General features: G+C 37.4%; 1 protein-coding gene across 5 annotated transcripts in view; it reads right to left on the minus strand.

Annotated features, from left to right (window-relative positions):
* Positions 1-2,884: 2,884 nt before the first annotated feature.
* Positions 2,885-16,730, minus strand: part of MTR (5-methyltetrahydrofolate-homocysteine methyltransferase) — a 51,085-nt gene continuing 37,239 nt past the window's right edge. For all 5 annotated transcript variants that reach the window (XM_077175566.1, XM_077175564.1, XM_077175565.1 and 2 more), the window contains 11 exons: positions 16,591-16,658; positions 15,620-15,740; positions 12,466-12,547; positions 11,608-11,706; positions 10,690-10,765; positions 9,551-9,706; positions 8,655-8,851; positions 6,102-6,302; positions 5,209-5,401; positions 4,350-4,462; positions 2,885-4,217 (listed from right to left, as the gene is read on the minus strand). In XM_077175566.1, the coding sequence (XP_077031681.1) occupies positions 4,125-4,217; positions 4,350-4,462; positions 5,209-5,401; positions 6,102-6,302; positions 8,655-8,851; positions 9,551-9,706; positions 10,690-10,765; positions 11,608-11,706; positions 12,466-12,547; positions 15,620-15,740; positions 16,591-16,658 (1,399 nt within the window). In that variant the 3' untranslated portion in view covers positions 2,885-4,124. The remainder of the gene's footprint in view (positions 4,218-4,349; positions 4,463-5,208; positions 5,402-6,101; positions 6,303-8,654; positions 8,852-9,550; positions 9,707-10,689; positions 10,766-11,607; positions 11,707-12,465; positions 12,548-15,619; positions 15,741-16,590; positions 16,659-16,730) is intronic.

The raw sequence follows: 16,730 nt of genomic DNA on the forward strand, positions 1-16,730 counted from the left end.
GTTTTTAGTCAAGATAAATTTTGCTTCATAAAATATTTAAGTCATCAGCTGCCTAAAGAATTTTAAAAGCGTTTGTTGTAACAGCAAGGCACAGATAAATTCTTTACTTCTTAGTAGTCCATACCATTAAAATACTTCCGTTGAAAATTACATTAGTTTTATTTAGTTTTACTAGCAGCTTATTATTAATTGTGGGCTTAAAACAGCACACTGACAAAGGATGCAATTAACACACATTTTGGTTTTGCTATCTAGATGAAAACCACCATGTAACTAAAGATGCAGTTAAAACACAGGGAATAGTGTATCCCATTGTGTGGCCTTCTCGTTAGTATTTTAGGAATGACTGACATACACAGTATAAGTCTCCCATGGGCAGAGCTATCAGCACCATTTATTAATATTATCCAATGTTTGCCAGGTGAAAAATCCTCTCTTTCTAGAACAGTAACTTGTTCAGACATAAAAGAAACTTTTTAAAAAGACTCCTACAGCTTAATTTTGGCAGAACCTACAGAGAACCCTGACGTGCAGCTATAGAGGAGGACTGCTGGAAAAGGAGGAAGAGGAGGCCAATTTGACAGGAAGCTGGGACAGGAAAGACCATGAGCTAAGAACTAATATGGGGTCAGTTTGAGTTTCCACACTCCCTCCACGTACTTCGTGCTCTTTCTGTAGGAAGGAACAGCAGAGACAACCCCACCCTGGCCTGGGATCATTCCCCTTTGCCTGATCAGGAGCTGTAGGCACAGGACACACCAGGGCAGTGAGGAAGAAAACGACACCTTTCATCCCACAGTCATCACGGCAGCTTCAGGCCAGCAAGGATAATTATTAGCTTGCTTTTGCCATCCTGGCTGAAGCTGAATCTCAAACCCAAACCACCAAGTTTGGTAATCTCAGCTGAGGTCTCCTTTGCACAGCTATTTATGCCAGGCATGTGGCATGGTCAGAAACTCACAATATTCAGCCATGCTGGTGTTATTAGAACAAACATGGGGGCAAACTCCACTGGGTTTTCAGTGCTGCCTTTAGCTGGACAGTTTACAAATGCTGGGTGAAAGCAGGGTGGATGTGTTTGCATTCTGCTCACAGTGCATCTTCATTTGAAAACTGGCACCTACAGAAGCCTGACAATCAAATGAAAGAACTTAGTAGCAGGGCTGAACAGGTTTTCCATGACAAGACCATGATAAATTGAGGGCACAGGAATCCATTTCTCAGTGACTGAGAACATGTGCTACTGTTTCTCTAAGGGAACCACCCTCCTGAACTAATTAATGGATTATTTTCCATTTTTCTTTTCCTGTTCTTCATTTTAAGACCCTGAATCCACTTTTTCAAGGCATGCTCAGGTAAACCAGACAAAGATTTAAAAAGGGAAATTAATGACACCCAGTCACCACTACTAGTAAACAAATCCTTTTAGAAAAGGCAAGGCCTTCATAGGCCTCTCACTATTCCCCTCATTTTCTGGACATGACTTGTGTTTTAAGAAGCAGAAATTAATTGAAAGGGTGCATAACTTTCACACTATTAAACAAGAAAGCAGAAGCTTCACAAAAAATGCAGAAATACTTGCAAAAAAAAACAAACAAACAAACCTGAGTTTTAGGGTTTTTTTTGAGACATGAACTGACCTTGATAGCACTCTCATGACAAAATAAGCTGCACTAGATTCTTCCCAGGAGTAACAGCAGCACTGAAACAGACCTGGTGATGAAGGGGCAGGTTTAAGGGTAGTATTCCCTCCTGACAGTCATAAAATTTATGTGCCTTGAAACTTAATCTCCAGGCTGCTGGCCTGACTTACAAGAAAAAAAAAAACCCAGTATCCAAACTCTATTACTCACAAGAACTAAACCAGAGTAATTTACAATGCACTCTAAATTTTCCATCATCTCTTACATCTAGAAACTTTGTTAGTAGTATTTAGAAAAGCACTGCAAAAAATATTTTATGCATTCTAAACTTGTCTTTCAAGTAAAACAGCCTTACCTGGTACAATTATGAGACTCTTTTGCTTCACAGTTTAACTTAGTTCTGGAGACAAGAATGAAAATTTGTCTTACCCAAAATGTCAACTGACAATTTAAAATAACAAAGCTTTAAAGTAATTGTTCTTTATAAAAACATTTGCATAATAACAAGGAGTAATTATTCCAAACAGATTCTCCCAATGACAATTTTTTCAGGCAAACATGAAGGTTTTCTCAGTGTGTGATGCCATGTGTGAAGGGCTAAAGCAACTGCACTCCACTGAAACCCTCTGCTTGTACACCAGGTAACACCACTACTGTTAGACAGCAGGGACCTCCTGCTGCCAGCTGTACTCACTGAACTGGCTGCCACTGATTTCAGGAAAATAAATCAATAAACAAACCAAGCTGAGCAAGTCAAACTTTAACCCCATTCACACAATAAAATTTTCAGACTAATAAGGTACTCTGTTTCCAAATGTAAGAATATGGAAGAGTGCCGGAGAGGAGAGAGTCCAAGCATTAAAATGATCAGCAGAAGTGCAATTACCAAAAACACAGCAGAGAGGATTTCAATTTTCATATGCTGCATATTTCAGGAACAAATAATCTTTTATATTAAGAACATTTCACTTTATTTTTGGCAGTCTAAATGAGTGTTCTACTGAGAAACTGTTCCCACTACAAAAATCAGCTGCTCAGCAAGGACTTGTGACAAGTCCCTTGACATGGAGGGAGGCAGGGGGAGGGGAGATCCATTTAGAAATTATTTTTGTAAATCATTAAAGGATGAGCCATTCTAAAAGATTCAGTTAAGAACACACACAACTACTTTAAAAACCCCATAGCAGCCTCTGTAATTTCAGGTTCATGGTACAAGCACATATTAATTTTGACATTATCTGTTCAGATTACTGCACACATTTTATTGTTGCCATTTAAAGAATTCTAATAGGATAACACCATCTTTATTAAACTGCTGATACAAGATGATTCTTTCAGCATAAAGTTAGATGAAGACATTACAAAAATTATGTAGCTATTAATAGACTGCAATAAACTATTAAAAGAACACCTTCCTTACAATATTGGTCTTTTGTTTACAATTAGAGACCAAAAAATGAGGGGGTTCTGTCCTAATATTTTACAAATTAGCATTTAAATAATACTTGAGACACTTTTCAGAAATTATTGAAAGCTATGAACGATTAGCACACTCAGTTAAATCTGAAGAATAGTCTACAATATTAGCTGTTACATATGACAGTACTATTTGCTTTTAAAATCCAGTTTTCTAGAAGGTTAAAATTTTGTAACAGTCAGCTCCAAGCTTTCTAGCTGTCTACAGCAGCAAATATGCTACTCTCATAATTTTCATGTACAAATGATTGTTTATGTATTAATTAAGCTTGACAACATTAACTGAAAGGTAGGAAGTGCCAGTACCCTTTATACAGAATAGACAGATTGTGACTTGCTGAAAGGAAGAGGAAGCACAGAGAAGACAACTCCATGGGCTCTGTCATCCCATTTCCCAATACAGATCTCTGATACTACTACAGAAGATTGTATTATTCTTATAGTTCTACCATTGAGAACAATGTGTATTCCCAAGCACAAGACTAAACACCGAGCAGATGATTTTTAAAAAGGAGATCTGTTGTACTTCAGTTGTTCTTGATCACTCAGTATAAAACATTTTGTGACTTTGCAGAAGAATTGCATCATATTTCTGTCCCTGGACTTGCCAAAACACACTAAAATAACACCAGTCAAATTCTGTTCTATGCATATCCACAGCCATGGGAGAGAAATTCTTGCCCCTGATTTCAAAATCTTCCAGAGAAAAGGAAAGCTTTGCAGTTCCCCATCTCATCCTACATCTACTTTCTCTGCTAGAGTCTTTGTGAAAACATAAAAATAAATAAAAGTATGCTGCTGTGACTGAGAAACTAAATACATTCATGGTCCCAAGCCAAGGGCACCAGGCAGACTTGATTTGAAATATTAAGTTCCTTGATAAAAAATTTAAGACAATCAGACAAGCTACTGGGGTGGATGGAAGAAAGCTGTTTCCAGTGGGAAGAATTTTCTTGCTCCTTCTGGCAAACACGACCATCAAAAAAGGAAGTTCACCCACAAATATCACAGTTGTTCAGTATCATATCCCAAAATGGGTTCCAGCCACTTCTCCACCTCTGCCACAGACAAATTTTTTCTCAGTGCATAATCTTCAACCTGCAAAGGGATCACAAAATATGATGAAAATTTTGAAACGCCAGCTTTAAATGTTTACAAAATTTTTAAGACATCTGCTCATAAGATGATTTTGAATGCTCTAACACTGCTACAATTGATGGTGTTAGTTACCTGATCTTTACATATCTTGCCAACAGCAAAATATTTGGAATTGGGACTGGAAAAATAAAGGCCAGAAACTGCAGAAGCAGGTATCATTGCTAGTGATTCCGTTAGAACAATTCCTGAAAAAGAGAATGAGGATTTTATTATTCTTTGAATTAAGATTAAGCACAAATTCAGAGCCTTTTTTTATGTTGGGTGGCTTCAAGCAAACTCAAAAAAAAACCAAGCAGCTTTCAGATGAAAGCTGAAACCAACCCCTTTTTCCACTTAATCATTAAGAAAACTTCAGAACTTTAAACATACCACAGACTTTCATTACAATTACTGTAGAGTAACTCCATGGTTTGAAGGAAAAAACTTGGACATTTTGGCAAATGAAGTTTTGAAGCACTGAAAATTATTTCTGGAATTGTAACAGTGAACTACAGTAACAGTGTACAGTGAAACAGTGAAACATCTGACATGCAAAATGTAAGAGGAAAACAAATGGATTTAATCCCTTTTTAAAATTACCATCTCAAGGTTCCTGCAGACCAGGAAATACTCTGCTGAATTGACTTTTTTCCTATCTGGAATGTCTTCTTACCACCATAAGGATGCCAGAAATTTTTTCTGTGCAGCAGAACCCTGTTTGCATGCAATCTGCTAATTAGGGGACACAACTCCTCCACCAAAAGCACTGGCAATGTTTTGCAAATTCTTCCTTGAATGAGGCAAAATAAAAATGGGAATAAAAAGGGGAAGACAGCAATTCCCAGAAGCACTTCAGTTTAGTATTCTATGTAACTCTGCAACAGCCAATTTGTTCTTTGGTTGTTCTTAAACAGTAAAAAGCTGTTTAAGAATCTTAGCAAAGCCAAGTTACCTGTTGTTTCCTCAATGTTTGCAAGTTTCCACATGGTGAGTTTTTCTGTATGGTCAGGTTGGCTGGGATATCCAGGGGCAGGGCGAATTCCCTCATATTTAATTTTGCGTAGGCCAGAGAGATCCAGCTGCTCGCTACTACTGTAAGCCCAGAATTCCCTTCGAACTCTTTCATGAAGCTCCTCAGCAAATGCCTTGGAATAGAATGAAAAGTTGTTTTTTTTTTATTTTTTACTTTGTACAGACTGATGCAATAGCTGATTGATTAACAATGATAGATGCTTTCTCGCATTCCCATTTTCATTTTTAAGAGAGCTCTTAACATAGGTGAGACATTTGAAAGAATTAAAGTTCACATGAAACACTTATTTTGCTAATTCAAGTATGTTAGTTACTTCTCTTATTGGTGGATGTGCTTTTTTGATTGTCCTGCTTTAAAGAGGTAAAGATGTGGACAAGAAACGCAAAAAGATAAAATTCATTCACCTATGGTAGCGACACCTCACTATAGCACTGAGGTCATTAGGTCTTGACTATCTGGGTGTCTCACCCAGGTCTAGCTATAGAAGGCCACATCATTCTTGCCTCCATGCTACAATCAGATACAAGCATGTGCTGCTGCTCCTTTTAGCAGAGGACTTTTCCTCTAGCTCAAAGTGGGCAACAGCTTTTCTGAACTGCTTCTGCAACCTATGTGATTTTACCAGCACCAGTTGCCCTTCAGGAAGAATTTCCACTTCAGTAAATATCTTCAACAACAACAATAATAATCATAATTTCTGAAACCCTGCTATAGCTTGAAATCCCCAGCTAGAGCTAGCCCCACTTGCATTGTACTGAAGTGGCTCTAAGTTTGCTGAAAATTACAAGGAAACACCTGATAAAACCTCATACCTCTGCCAACCGATCACCAAGAGCCTTCACCATGATGATGTTGTATTCATCCTCCTGTTTCCTAAATTCACTGCATAAATCATCTACACCAAAGCAGGCCACTGCAAACAGGCCTAGGTAGTCACAAATGCCAGAATCCAGTGGTGCTATGAAGTCAGAGAGGCAGTAATATGGATCTGTGCAGGCAGAGTCCTTTTCAGCCTAAAGTAACAAAATCAATGCAATAAATCAGAACACCTTAAAATAGATCATTAGTGCAGTATTAAGCTAAAGACCAGCATTTTTAAGACTAAAGGGCCTAGGGCATTTCTGACAAACACCTAACTAGTCTTTGAGCCATGGTAGCTTTTCTGTAGTTAAATTAGAAGAAAACCACCTCTCCACCTCTCTTACTCTGAGGATGTTTGGACCACTGAAGAACAAACACCAAAGAAGAGAGATGCAGCACTGAACACACAGTGTTGGGATGCTTCTATTGACAGCTACTAAGATTTAACAGCTTATACTGCAAAAAAATTATTACAAAGTAAGGAATAGTCTTGTGCCAACAGCTGGGTAAGAGGAGGAATATTTCATCTCTACCCTTAACAGATTCCACATTTGTTAACAAAACTGATGGCTGATGTGGAACCTGAAGAATTCTCCAGCAATTCCCACTGTAGAATGGTTATGGGTTTATAACCAGTCCTTATGCTACAAGCTATGTGCTCAGTAATCCAGACAAAACAGTGCCCAGGATGCAGACTTTTTTCTAATCACACACAAGCACAAACAAAATGTATGTATGTATCAGTACTGGAAAGTTGAATCCTAAGCAAAGTTCGAGTGGGTTTATGCAAAGGGAAGGGGCCCAATGGAAAAGGACCTTGAGGTGCTGGTCAATATCCAGCTGAACAGGAACCAGCAGGGTGCCCAGGTGGCCAAGAAGGCCAATGGCACCCTGGCCTGCATCAGAAACAGTATGGCCAGAAGGACCAGGGAAGTGATTCTTCTCCTGTACCTGCCACTGGTAAGGCTGCATTTGAATACTGTGTTCAGTTTTGGGATCCCCAACTGAGGAAGAACCCTGAGGTGCTGGAGCAAGTCCAGAGAAGGGCAATGAAGCTGGTAATGGTTCTGGAGCACTCATTCTATGAGAAGTGGCTGAGAGAGCTGGGGAAAACGAGGCTCAGGGGAGAACTTATTGCTCTCTACAACCACCTGAACAGAGGCTGTAGCCAGGTGGGGGGTTGGTCTCTTCTCCCTGGTAACCGACAGAACAAGGCAACACAGTCCTAAGCTGTGCTAGGAAAGGTTTAGGTTGGACATTTGGAGGAATTTCTTTACAGAAAGTGTGATCAGATGCTGGAATAGACTGCCCAAGGAGGTGGTGGAGTCACTATCCCCAGAGATATTTGAGGAATGGCTGAACATGGCACTCAGTGCCACGGTCTGGTTGACATGGGGTTGTTCAATCATAGGTTGGACTCAGTCTCAGAGGTCTTTTCCAACTAATTGGTTCTGTGAAATAGGGAACTATACTGCTCACTGGATCCTTTTCCAAAATGGAAGAAAGGTAACAGAAAGAGGTACCTGAGCACCCAAAAAGAAATCTTGAATCATAGCAGTATATTCATTGTGGAAGCATGATTGCTATTTAAGAGGTGGCACAGTTCTTGAAAATCTACCCAACTTACAGAGAGAGTAAAGTTATTTAATGGCTGTCACTTAGCTGAAGATTAATTTTTTTAACCTATGACAATATTTTAGCAGTGTGTTTCACCCATTCCCAACTGCATCTTAAAAGCAAATAAAACACTCCTACCCCTGAAAAACAAACAAAAAAAAAATCTATTAACCTGCAAAGTTACAGAAAGTACCATAAAATTAACAAAATATCTTTTTTCCCCACAGGTGAAATTTATATTAATTTTAATGTTCATTTGCAATTTTTAGAGCTAAGGAAAATATTACATGCATCTCTAACTTTTAAATTTATATCACATCCTTAATTTAGCATCAATGTCATGGATAGAACTCTGTGTACTAAAAGGAACATTTTATATAAGAAACAGAAGACAATTATTCTCTTCTACTTTGCTCTGCTGAAAACTCTCTTGAGTTACTGTATACACCAGGCTGGAAGAGATGCAGCTAAAATACATGGGTTTAAGCATTAACACATTCAAGCAGAATTCTTCATCTAAAGTAGAATCCAGTGATATTAGAGAACTAAGGTTCACTAGGTTATAATTTATCTTGAAACAAGATTCATGTGATTAATTTATACAACATACTGCTTTAGGACATCTTAAAATTGAAACAGAAAATGCACAACATATCTGAAGATGTCAAACCTACAAAGCATTTTGTACAATTATTACAATGCAAAATACTACAATACAAAGACCTGGCTCATCACTAACAGAATCTTGTTATTATTGAAAGAAATGACAAGACAATGGCTGCAGAGAAATTACAACAATTTTCTACAGATTTTAATAAGGCACTTCTATTACATTCCTGAAATTCAGGGGGAAGAAAAGTCCCTTAACAAATGTGCTGTCACTGTACCTGCTGCCTCAGACCATAAAATTTTGCTATTGGTTCTGAAGATCCCACTGCCTCTTCTGCAGCATACAAGTGGATATCATCCTGAACACTTCGAGCTGGCCAGAACCCAACCACACCTCTGGCTTGTAATTTCTTTTCATTAATCAATGTTTTAAGTAGATCTTGAGCATCGTTATAAACTCTCTTTGCTTCTTCACCTATTAAAAACAAAAGAAAAAAAGAAATTGCCTTAGAAAAAGCATACTTTCATAATTGGCTAAATAGGTTTAAAAATTGTTTGAAGACTGATTCATTTTCTACATAATTGTCCAATGACTGCAATGATCTGTCAGCTACAGCAAATAGAAAGATTGCAGTGTGATCACAGGGCTGTAACAAGATATATCTTAGGAAATAAAAAACCCAAACAAAACACAAAATGTTTCAGCCAGCACCTAGTAGAGGAAGAGAACACAGAGTAAAATGAGCAAGAGACCCGGTGCGTGTACCTACATTACCACAGTGCAGCAGACCCAGAACATTGCTTTCAGTGTCACCCTGGCATTTTTATCACCCATTTCAAAGCCCACTGAATAGCTTCAAAAGGAGCTTGCCATTTTCACCCACAGATACATTAAGTGCTCTGCTGACATTTTCTGTTAATAAAATACACTTCCCTGTGCTTTGGCAGGTGAATGCTAAATAAGATGACCAAGCATTTTTCCGCACTTATTTTTCAGCCTTACATGGCAACAGTTGGTTCACTAAACCTTGCTTTGAACAACTTATTTCAGTGACATTCTTTGCATGTATTTGTACTATTCCTAATGTATTTCATTAAACATTTGGAATCTCACTGCAGCACACTGGGCCTGTTAGAATTCGTTATATGAAGTAAATGCAATTTCAGTACTCACCTACAGTTTTATCATTAAAGATCTTAGGGAAACTCCGGTTGGGATACTTTCCCCTAAGTTGCCAGACATCAAAGAAGGGCTTCCAGTCAATGTACTCTACCAGCCTCCTCAGGTCATAATCTTCAAAGACTTTTGTGCCAATGAATTTTGGTTTAACTGTAGGAAACAGAAGTACAATTGGACATGATGAAAATAATTTAAAATTGCTTTAACATTTGCAGTATAACTGATGTTCAGCAGCCTCCACCTCTGCAAATTACCTCTTCCAAACTAACTGTCCTAAAATTCTCATAGTCATATTTTCCCAAGCCATACCATAATCCACAGTTACAAAGAACCCAAAAAAAAAGTATAAAAGGCATATAAAGTTGAAATGGAAAAATTAAGGCCTTTTGTTCTTCCACGTAAATAAACAGCTTTTAGCTGCTGGACTTTGGAACTTATTTTTATGTAATTTCTAAGAACTTTTGCACATTTAGATGCACACACACAAGTGATAAAGCACGATGGATCTATCTGTGTAAAGCCAGAAGCTTTGCACTTGTTTTGTCTGTACAATACTCTGTAATGCATTAAGCAAGTTATTGAAAAGTAGCATCTTGTTGAATCTTGTAAATGAAACGACAGAAAGCAGTGTTAATGTCACTGCAGGATGCAACCTGAATGCTGTTTATACTTCTAGTATAATTAAAAAAAAAAAAAGTACAAAAACTGATGGGGGAAGGGGTAGGAAAGAGTGTAATGAGGCATTTGATTAAAATGCCATGTTACAGCATGTGTTCCCCAAATATGGTACAGTAAGGTGTGCAATGTAATGAGCCAGGCAGACAGTATTTTCAAAAGCTGTCATTAGTGTTTTCCTTGATTATCTGTTGTGATGGGTAACTCATTGTTTTGGGATTTTTTTCAGTTACATTTATTGAATATTAATACATTTTTTAAATGAGCTGTAAAAAAGCAGAAACAGAAGGTTAAAAGTAATGCAAAAAAATCTCAGTTGAGACAGATACCAATTTACTTAAACTGTTACACTGCTACATTCTGAAGTTTAAAGCATATTTGAATTAAAAATACAACTAAAATAATCACACAAAATACAATAAAGGCACAGCAATCACAAACAACAACATATAGCTGACCTGGTATATGGCCTGATAACCAATCATGATGGAAACCTTTTCTTCTAGCTTGCTGTAGAGACAAGTATCTTCTTTCCTATATAGACATAAAGGTTCATTTCAGAACACCACCTTTCAGACTCAAACTGTAACTGCAGACTTCATGGTAGAGTTTTACTCAAAATACTATTCAGGCTAAATCCAACAACAGATAATTTCAGCTTCAACAACTCTGAGTTCCCATGTGTAAAGTAAGATTGCATCACAAGCAGATCATTACTTTTGCCTGTATAATGCTAATGAAACTGCTAATGAAAGGCTAATGAAACTGGCCTACAAGATTTCTGGTTCCTCTCAGCTACACCAGAAGTTCTATTAATACTTCACAATACACTAAAATACAAGCAGAAAATTATATTCTCCTACAGCTCTGATCACTCACCTAAGTAGAGTAGAGTACTCTACCTAAGTAGAGTAACAAGACTAAGACATTAGGAAAGCATTGTGGTTTAAAATTCCCAATAGAGTATGGCTCAGAACCAACAAAAGCTACCAGTACCATTTTCCCTACCCCAGCTGAAACTCCACATATCCTGCTACTGCTCCAGGAAAGCACTGGTCTCCCAAGGTTGATTAAGATGACATGACTGCCAACTCCATGGAGGTCCTGGATACCACTGATTAGCCATTGAGGACAACCAAGAATTTGCCAAGCATGTATTAAGAGTCATGCAGCAAGGTCCTACAGGCTAAAAAATTTGATTTCATAAGCACTTCTGGAAGTTTTCAATCCATTTTACTGCAAGTTTTAAATCAAAACAAATATACCTGAAGGTCTTCACAAGGAGCTGAACAGTAAGAGAACAGCAAGTTATTCATAATAACTGAACAGCAAGTGCCAACCGCTTCAAACAAGAAGATAATCAATTATATTTGTACCTTGAGAGACTCATAGTGTTCTTGTCTAATTTCTTCATATTCCTCTAATATTTCTTCAAAGAAATCATCCTTCATACTGTCATCTAAGAGCTGGGAGCACTGAAAAGAACAGCGAGGAAAAAGCAGTAAGCGTTACACCTAGTGTAACACACTATGGGAAAGACAGTGTAAGTTTCAGACTAGGCAACCTGTCTTTTGGACTCTCTTGGCAACACTAAACTAAACCTTACCATTAATCTGCAACCTCCATTCAAACTAGCCGTGTTTAGACTACAATTATTACTGAGATCTCTGCCCTACTACACAGGTAACATTAGCAGAGCGAAGTCCAAGTCTGGAAAGACCTGAGAGGAAAATACTCCAAAACTTCAGAGACTGAAGTTAGTCACAGAAGCAACACACAGCTTGGCCTACTCTTTACCACCATGTATTTGCCAGCTAAGACCACCCATTTCTCTGAAAGAGAATCCATCCCAAAAAACTCCAGCCACATGTTTCTCAGTACAAATGTTGCTATCTAACTTCAGAAATATATTTAAATTAGCCAGAACAGCAGTACACATAGAACTCCATCAGTTTCACTACAAAACTACAGTCAAGGACTCAGTGAATGTCACCCTCACTAGAGTAATGGACATTTAAATGAAAGTGCCCAGTGACAGTAACTGTCACAAGCCAGTTGAGAACCATGTGGCAGCACAAAACAGCTGAAACAAGTGTAATTTAGAAACTTGTCTCTGATGTGCCCCTTTTAATTTTCTGCCACAACACTAAGCCTTAGAGGAAAGGATGAAAGGGACAACAGAAAAACAGGGCACATATCTTTGCATAGACAAGAAACTAGAATTTAGAACTTACAACCACAACACTCTTGGATGCATCCAGGACGTGAACCACAGGTGCGCTATATCGTGGGGCAATTTTAACAGCTGTATGTGTTCTTCAGTGAAAAAGAGAAAGAGTGAGCATTTTACAACTAAAGCAAAAAAACAACAAAACAAAACAAAAAACCAACAAAAAAAAAAAAACCACCAAAAAAAAAAAAAAAAAAGAAACAAACAAAAACCCCAAGCAACCCACCAACAAAAAAAGCAGACAAAATCCCCAGGGAAATAAATCCTGACTTAATGCATAGACTAGAACTTCAAACGAAGAAATTCATTCATCCATCTGCTATCCATGAATCATTAAACACAGATTTTTAATAACAGGTATATAAACATTTTCCTTCAAAGAGTATCAGAACACTTCATAAATAATGTGCCAACTCACATTCCCTCAATGTCATACCAGCTGAATGAAAATCAGCAACTCATTAGTTTTGAGTCTCAGAAATCAGTAAGAATATTCCAAATTAAGCCTACCAAGACCTAGCCATTTCTTTAATCCTTTTTGCGCATCTTACATTTTTTCCTCCTGCATGCTAATTTTTGGGTCTGTGGATTAGCATTAACCTAATTCAGTGATGATTATCCCATTTCTCAGTATCAGAGGCACAAGTCCTCTATACACCTGAACAACGAATTCTGCCAGTGGCCAATAAATATTACAAACTTGCACCTTGAAGATGCAGTGAACTTTGCATTGAAACTATAAGTGCAATGAGGACAGACCCTTCCCTTCAAAGTCTGTCAAATTATGAGACTACTTGCTGAAGCTACAAAATATAGACTGTAATAGATCTACTACAATATGCATTGCTCTGATAAAGAAAGCAACACTGCTAACAGTTTCTAGTGATGCAAAAAGAGCTCTGCTCAGTCCTACCAAAACTCTGCAAGCAAGTGTAGGAGCAAAGATGTTATAGGCCTTATAATTTGCTTTTTTATATACTAAGGTCAAACAACATTTCTAAAATTAAATTTGAATCAGAGTAAAATATCAGAGCCCAAGAAGCAATCTTCCTTAACAAAGGTAAGATCCCCCTTTTCTTCAGGTTCTGTCAAATATTTAAAGCACTTGGACATGGAGGTTTACTCATGACTGTGCAACACAGCTGTGTAAACAACTGTCCAGCATCCCCTGAATCTGCTTCTAGGAGATGCATTTTTGATCTTGGCAGCTCTATTTTTTACAAAATGGTATCTCATCTGTTTTGATAGGAACAGACAGAGGAAACGAAGACATGGCCCTAAAATGGCACTGTATCAACCATTACATGCTAACTTTTGTATTTTTTTGAAGTAAATTTTATGGCAATGAGAATGTCACCATTTTTTCTCAGCACCTGAATTTACCAAAGTAGCATAATATGAATGGAAAAATCATCATTACTGTAAATTATGAAGAAACTCTCATTGTGTGGATTCTGGAGACTAAATCCAGCCTCCCTCTCTCTCTCTTTCAAACTAACCTCACTATACACTCTTCCAAGTACTCATGATCTCCTTATTCCAAATAACAATGCCTATTTATTACAGTGAAAAAAATGCAGATGCTTCTTCATTAGCAACCTCTGACATATACACAACCTTTAAGAATGCACATGGGAGGTTAAATTGAAGACTAGGAAAGTAACGTAAAATATACATTAAGAATCCAGTCTTCCATAAAGAGTACCTTTACTGGACAGTACTTTATAGACACTGCATTGTATCTGGGCATATGTGCAAGTATATATATAAATATAATTCACATGAATAAAATCAATTTTTGTACTCAAAAGTATACATATATCCTTCAGTAATTTCCATATTCAAGGAAAAAAAGTAGTGCAGCTTCCCTGTTAGCTACATTCCTCTCTGCGAATAAATTCTGCAGAATTGTTTGATGCTGGTTATTTGACATCAATTACTAGGCCAAAATGCCCTGGGTGAAAAAACTGAAAAGAACTGAAAAGGCTCTCCTAAGACCTCCACTTAGAATAAAGCCTTCCCCTCGACTCCCCATATTTTTGGTGGGTTTTTTTTTGTTTTGTTTTGTTTTTGTAAGAAAAAATCCTCCACGTTTGCTGTCAGTATCAAAGCAGCAGGAAGAGGCTCCTATGGAAAAGGAGAAAAGGAATACAGGAACAATAAAGGCAGGTAGTGATCCTACTCTCACTGTCTGTCAAATGATGAGATGATTTGCTAAAGCCAAAAATACAGAATACAGTACGTGCTGCTCTGATAAAGAAAGCAACACTGCTCACAGCTTTTAGTTAGACAAAAATGACCTCTACAGTCTTCTGAGCTGTCAACCCCTCAAGTATATTGTACAAAAATCAGTCAGCAAAGCATGACCCACGGCTGTTATACATGCCCAGAACACATCTGCAGTAATGCTAATACTAGGTGTCACCGGGCTGTCAACGTGGTCTTCAGGAAATCACAGCAGCTGTATTATTTCATTTGAACAGATCTGAGAGAACAAGATTTTAACAGCTCAGTCCATCGAAATCAACATGATAAGTACTTCACCAGCAAGCAGTGGGGCTTTATCCCCTACCAGCCTGCCTGAGCAGCACTGGAGGCTCAACACAGTCATCACTACATTGAACAGTGATCCAGGAAAATACAGTAACTTCCTTAAAGATAACAGCTCCCTGATGTCAACTATTTCTAGTCTCAAAATCCTGCATTTTTAAAATGCTTTGGTAAATCAAAATAGATCATCCAACCCCTCAGAAGAACAGGACTATATTTATTTCCATATGAGCAAAAACTTTTAGAGAAAACACAGTACTTCCACATATAATATATACTTGAAAAAATTAAACATTTAAGATGTCCATTATTTGTTATGTACTAACTAGATTTTACCTCAATAATCTAGGACTTCTGAAACAAGAAATAACAGTCAATGTTAGGGTGAATACATATCAGTATGTGTGCTGCAGGAAAATGAGAGAAAGGGGGGAAGAAATGGCTATAAATTTTCTTTTTCATTAGTTAACTAGTGAAATAGTTTATATATAATATAATACTGTTTATATATAATAATAATACTGTTTGCATAGAAGCTGCCTATCTGTTTATATATAATAATATTGTTTGCATAGAAGCTGCCCATCTTCCCAACAGAGATAGCTTACTTAGAAGTAGTTGCTCCTCCAATGAGCAAAGGAATCTTTATTGCCAATCTCTCCATTTCCTTGGCGACAAAAATCATCTCATCCAAAGATGGGGTGATGAGACCAGACAGGCCAATTATATCTATTGCAAATTTACAAACACACATGCACAAAACTTTTAGCCAATCCATTCTAGAAAGACACAGAAATTACTACAGAAAAGTTTATTTCATACATCAGATAGCCTCATGCATCAGATAGAAAATAATGAGATGAAAAGCAGGATAGTCACTTGTCTAAAAGGGATGTTTGACCCAATTAGAAAGTGAAAGCTTTCCAAGAATGATAGCAATTCCAAATCCCCAGTTTAAGATATTTCTCAGTCTTCACAGTTGCTGAACACCTACTGCTCTAGTTTCAGCAATAAATAAACAGCACTTTTGATTAGCAAGCTCCAAGTCTCAGAAGTTCAGCACTGAAGAGGGAAATAAGACAAAATAATTATAAGTTCTGCTCTTAGAAACAGCAAGTGCTTTCAATCTTCACCATGTTTCACACCATTCATCTTTTCCAAGATGTAGTAGACTATTCCAAAGCAACTGCAAGTTGTATCAGGAAGTTCATTATTTATTAGAACAATTCATTCCTGATTTCACACTCACTGATCTGGCAGGCCAAATGCCAAGTTCTTTTTACTGATTTGAGACCCAAAAAGAAGTTAATTAGACCTTTTCAAGGCTCCATTTATCCATCTGTAAAAGAAATACACTATCTCTCTCAGAGTTGTCCATCTGATACAGCGTTTCAGTTCCTCAGGCTAAGTTTCACATAAGTGCCAAACGATAAATAATTAACATGGTTAAAGCTGAAGTTCTGATTTCTCTGAAGATAATCTGATCAAATCATAGACAGTACAGGTATGCAATAAGCAGCAATAAAAATGTGATTTAAAAATCAAACAATTCAGAAGTACAAATGTAGTCTCTCTATACCTGCTTTGTTTTCAACAGCAGCTCTTAATATCTTATCACATGGTGTCATGACTCCTAAATCAATAACTCTGTGGAAAGAAAGGAGATGACACAAGATCTTTTAAATAGGAAATCAAATTTCTGTTACAGGGCAAATACAT

The sequence above is a fragment of the Agelaius phoeniceus genome, chromosome 3 (assembly GCF_051311805.1).
Source record: "Agelaius phoeniceus isolate bAgePho1 chromosome 3, bAgePho1.hap1, whole genome shotgun sequence".
Classification (NCBI taxonomy): Eukaryota; Metazoa; Chordata; class Aves; order Passeriformes; family Icteridae; genus Agelaius; species Agelaius phoeniceus.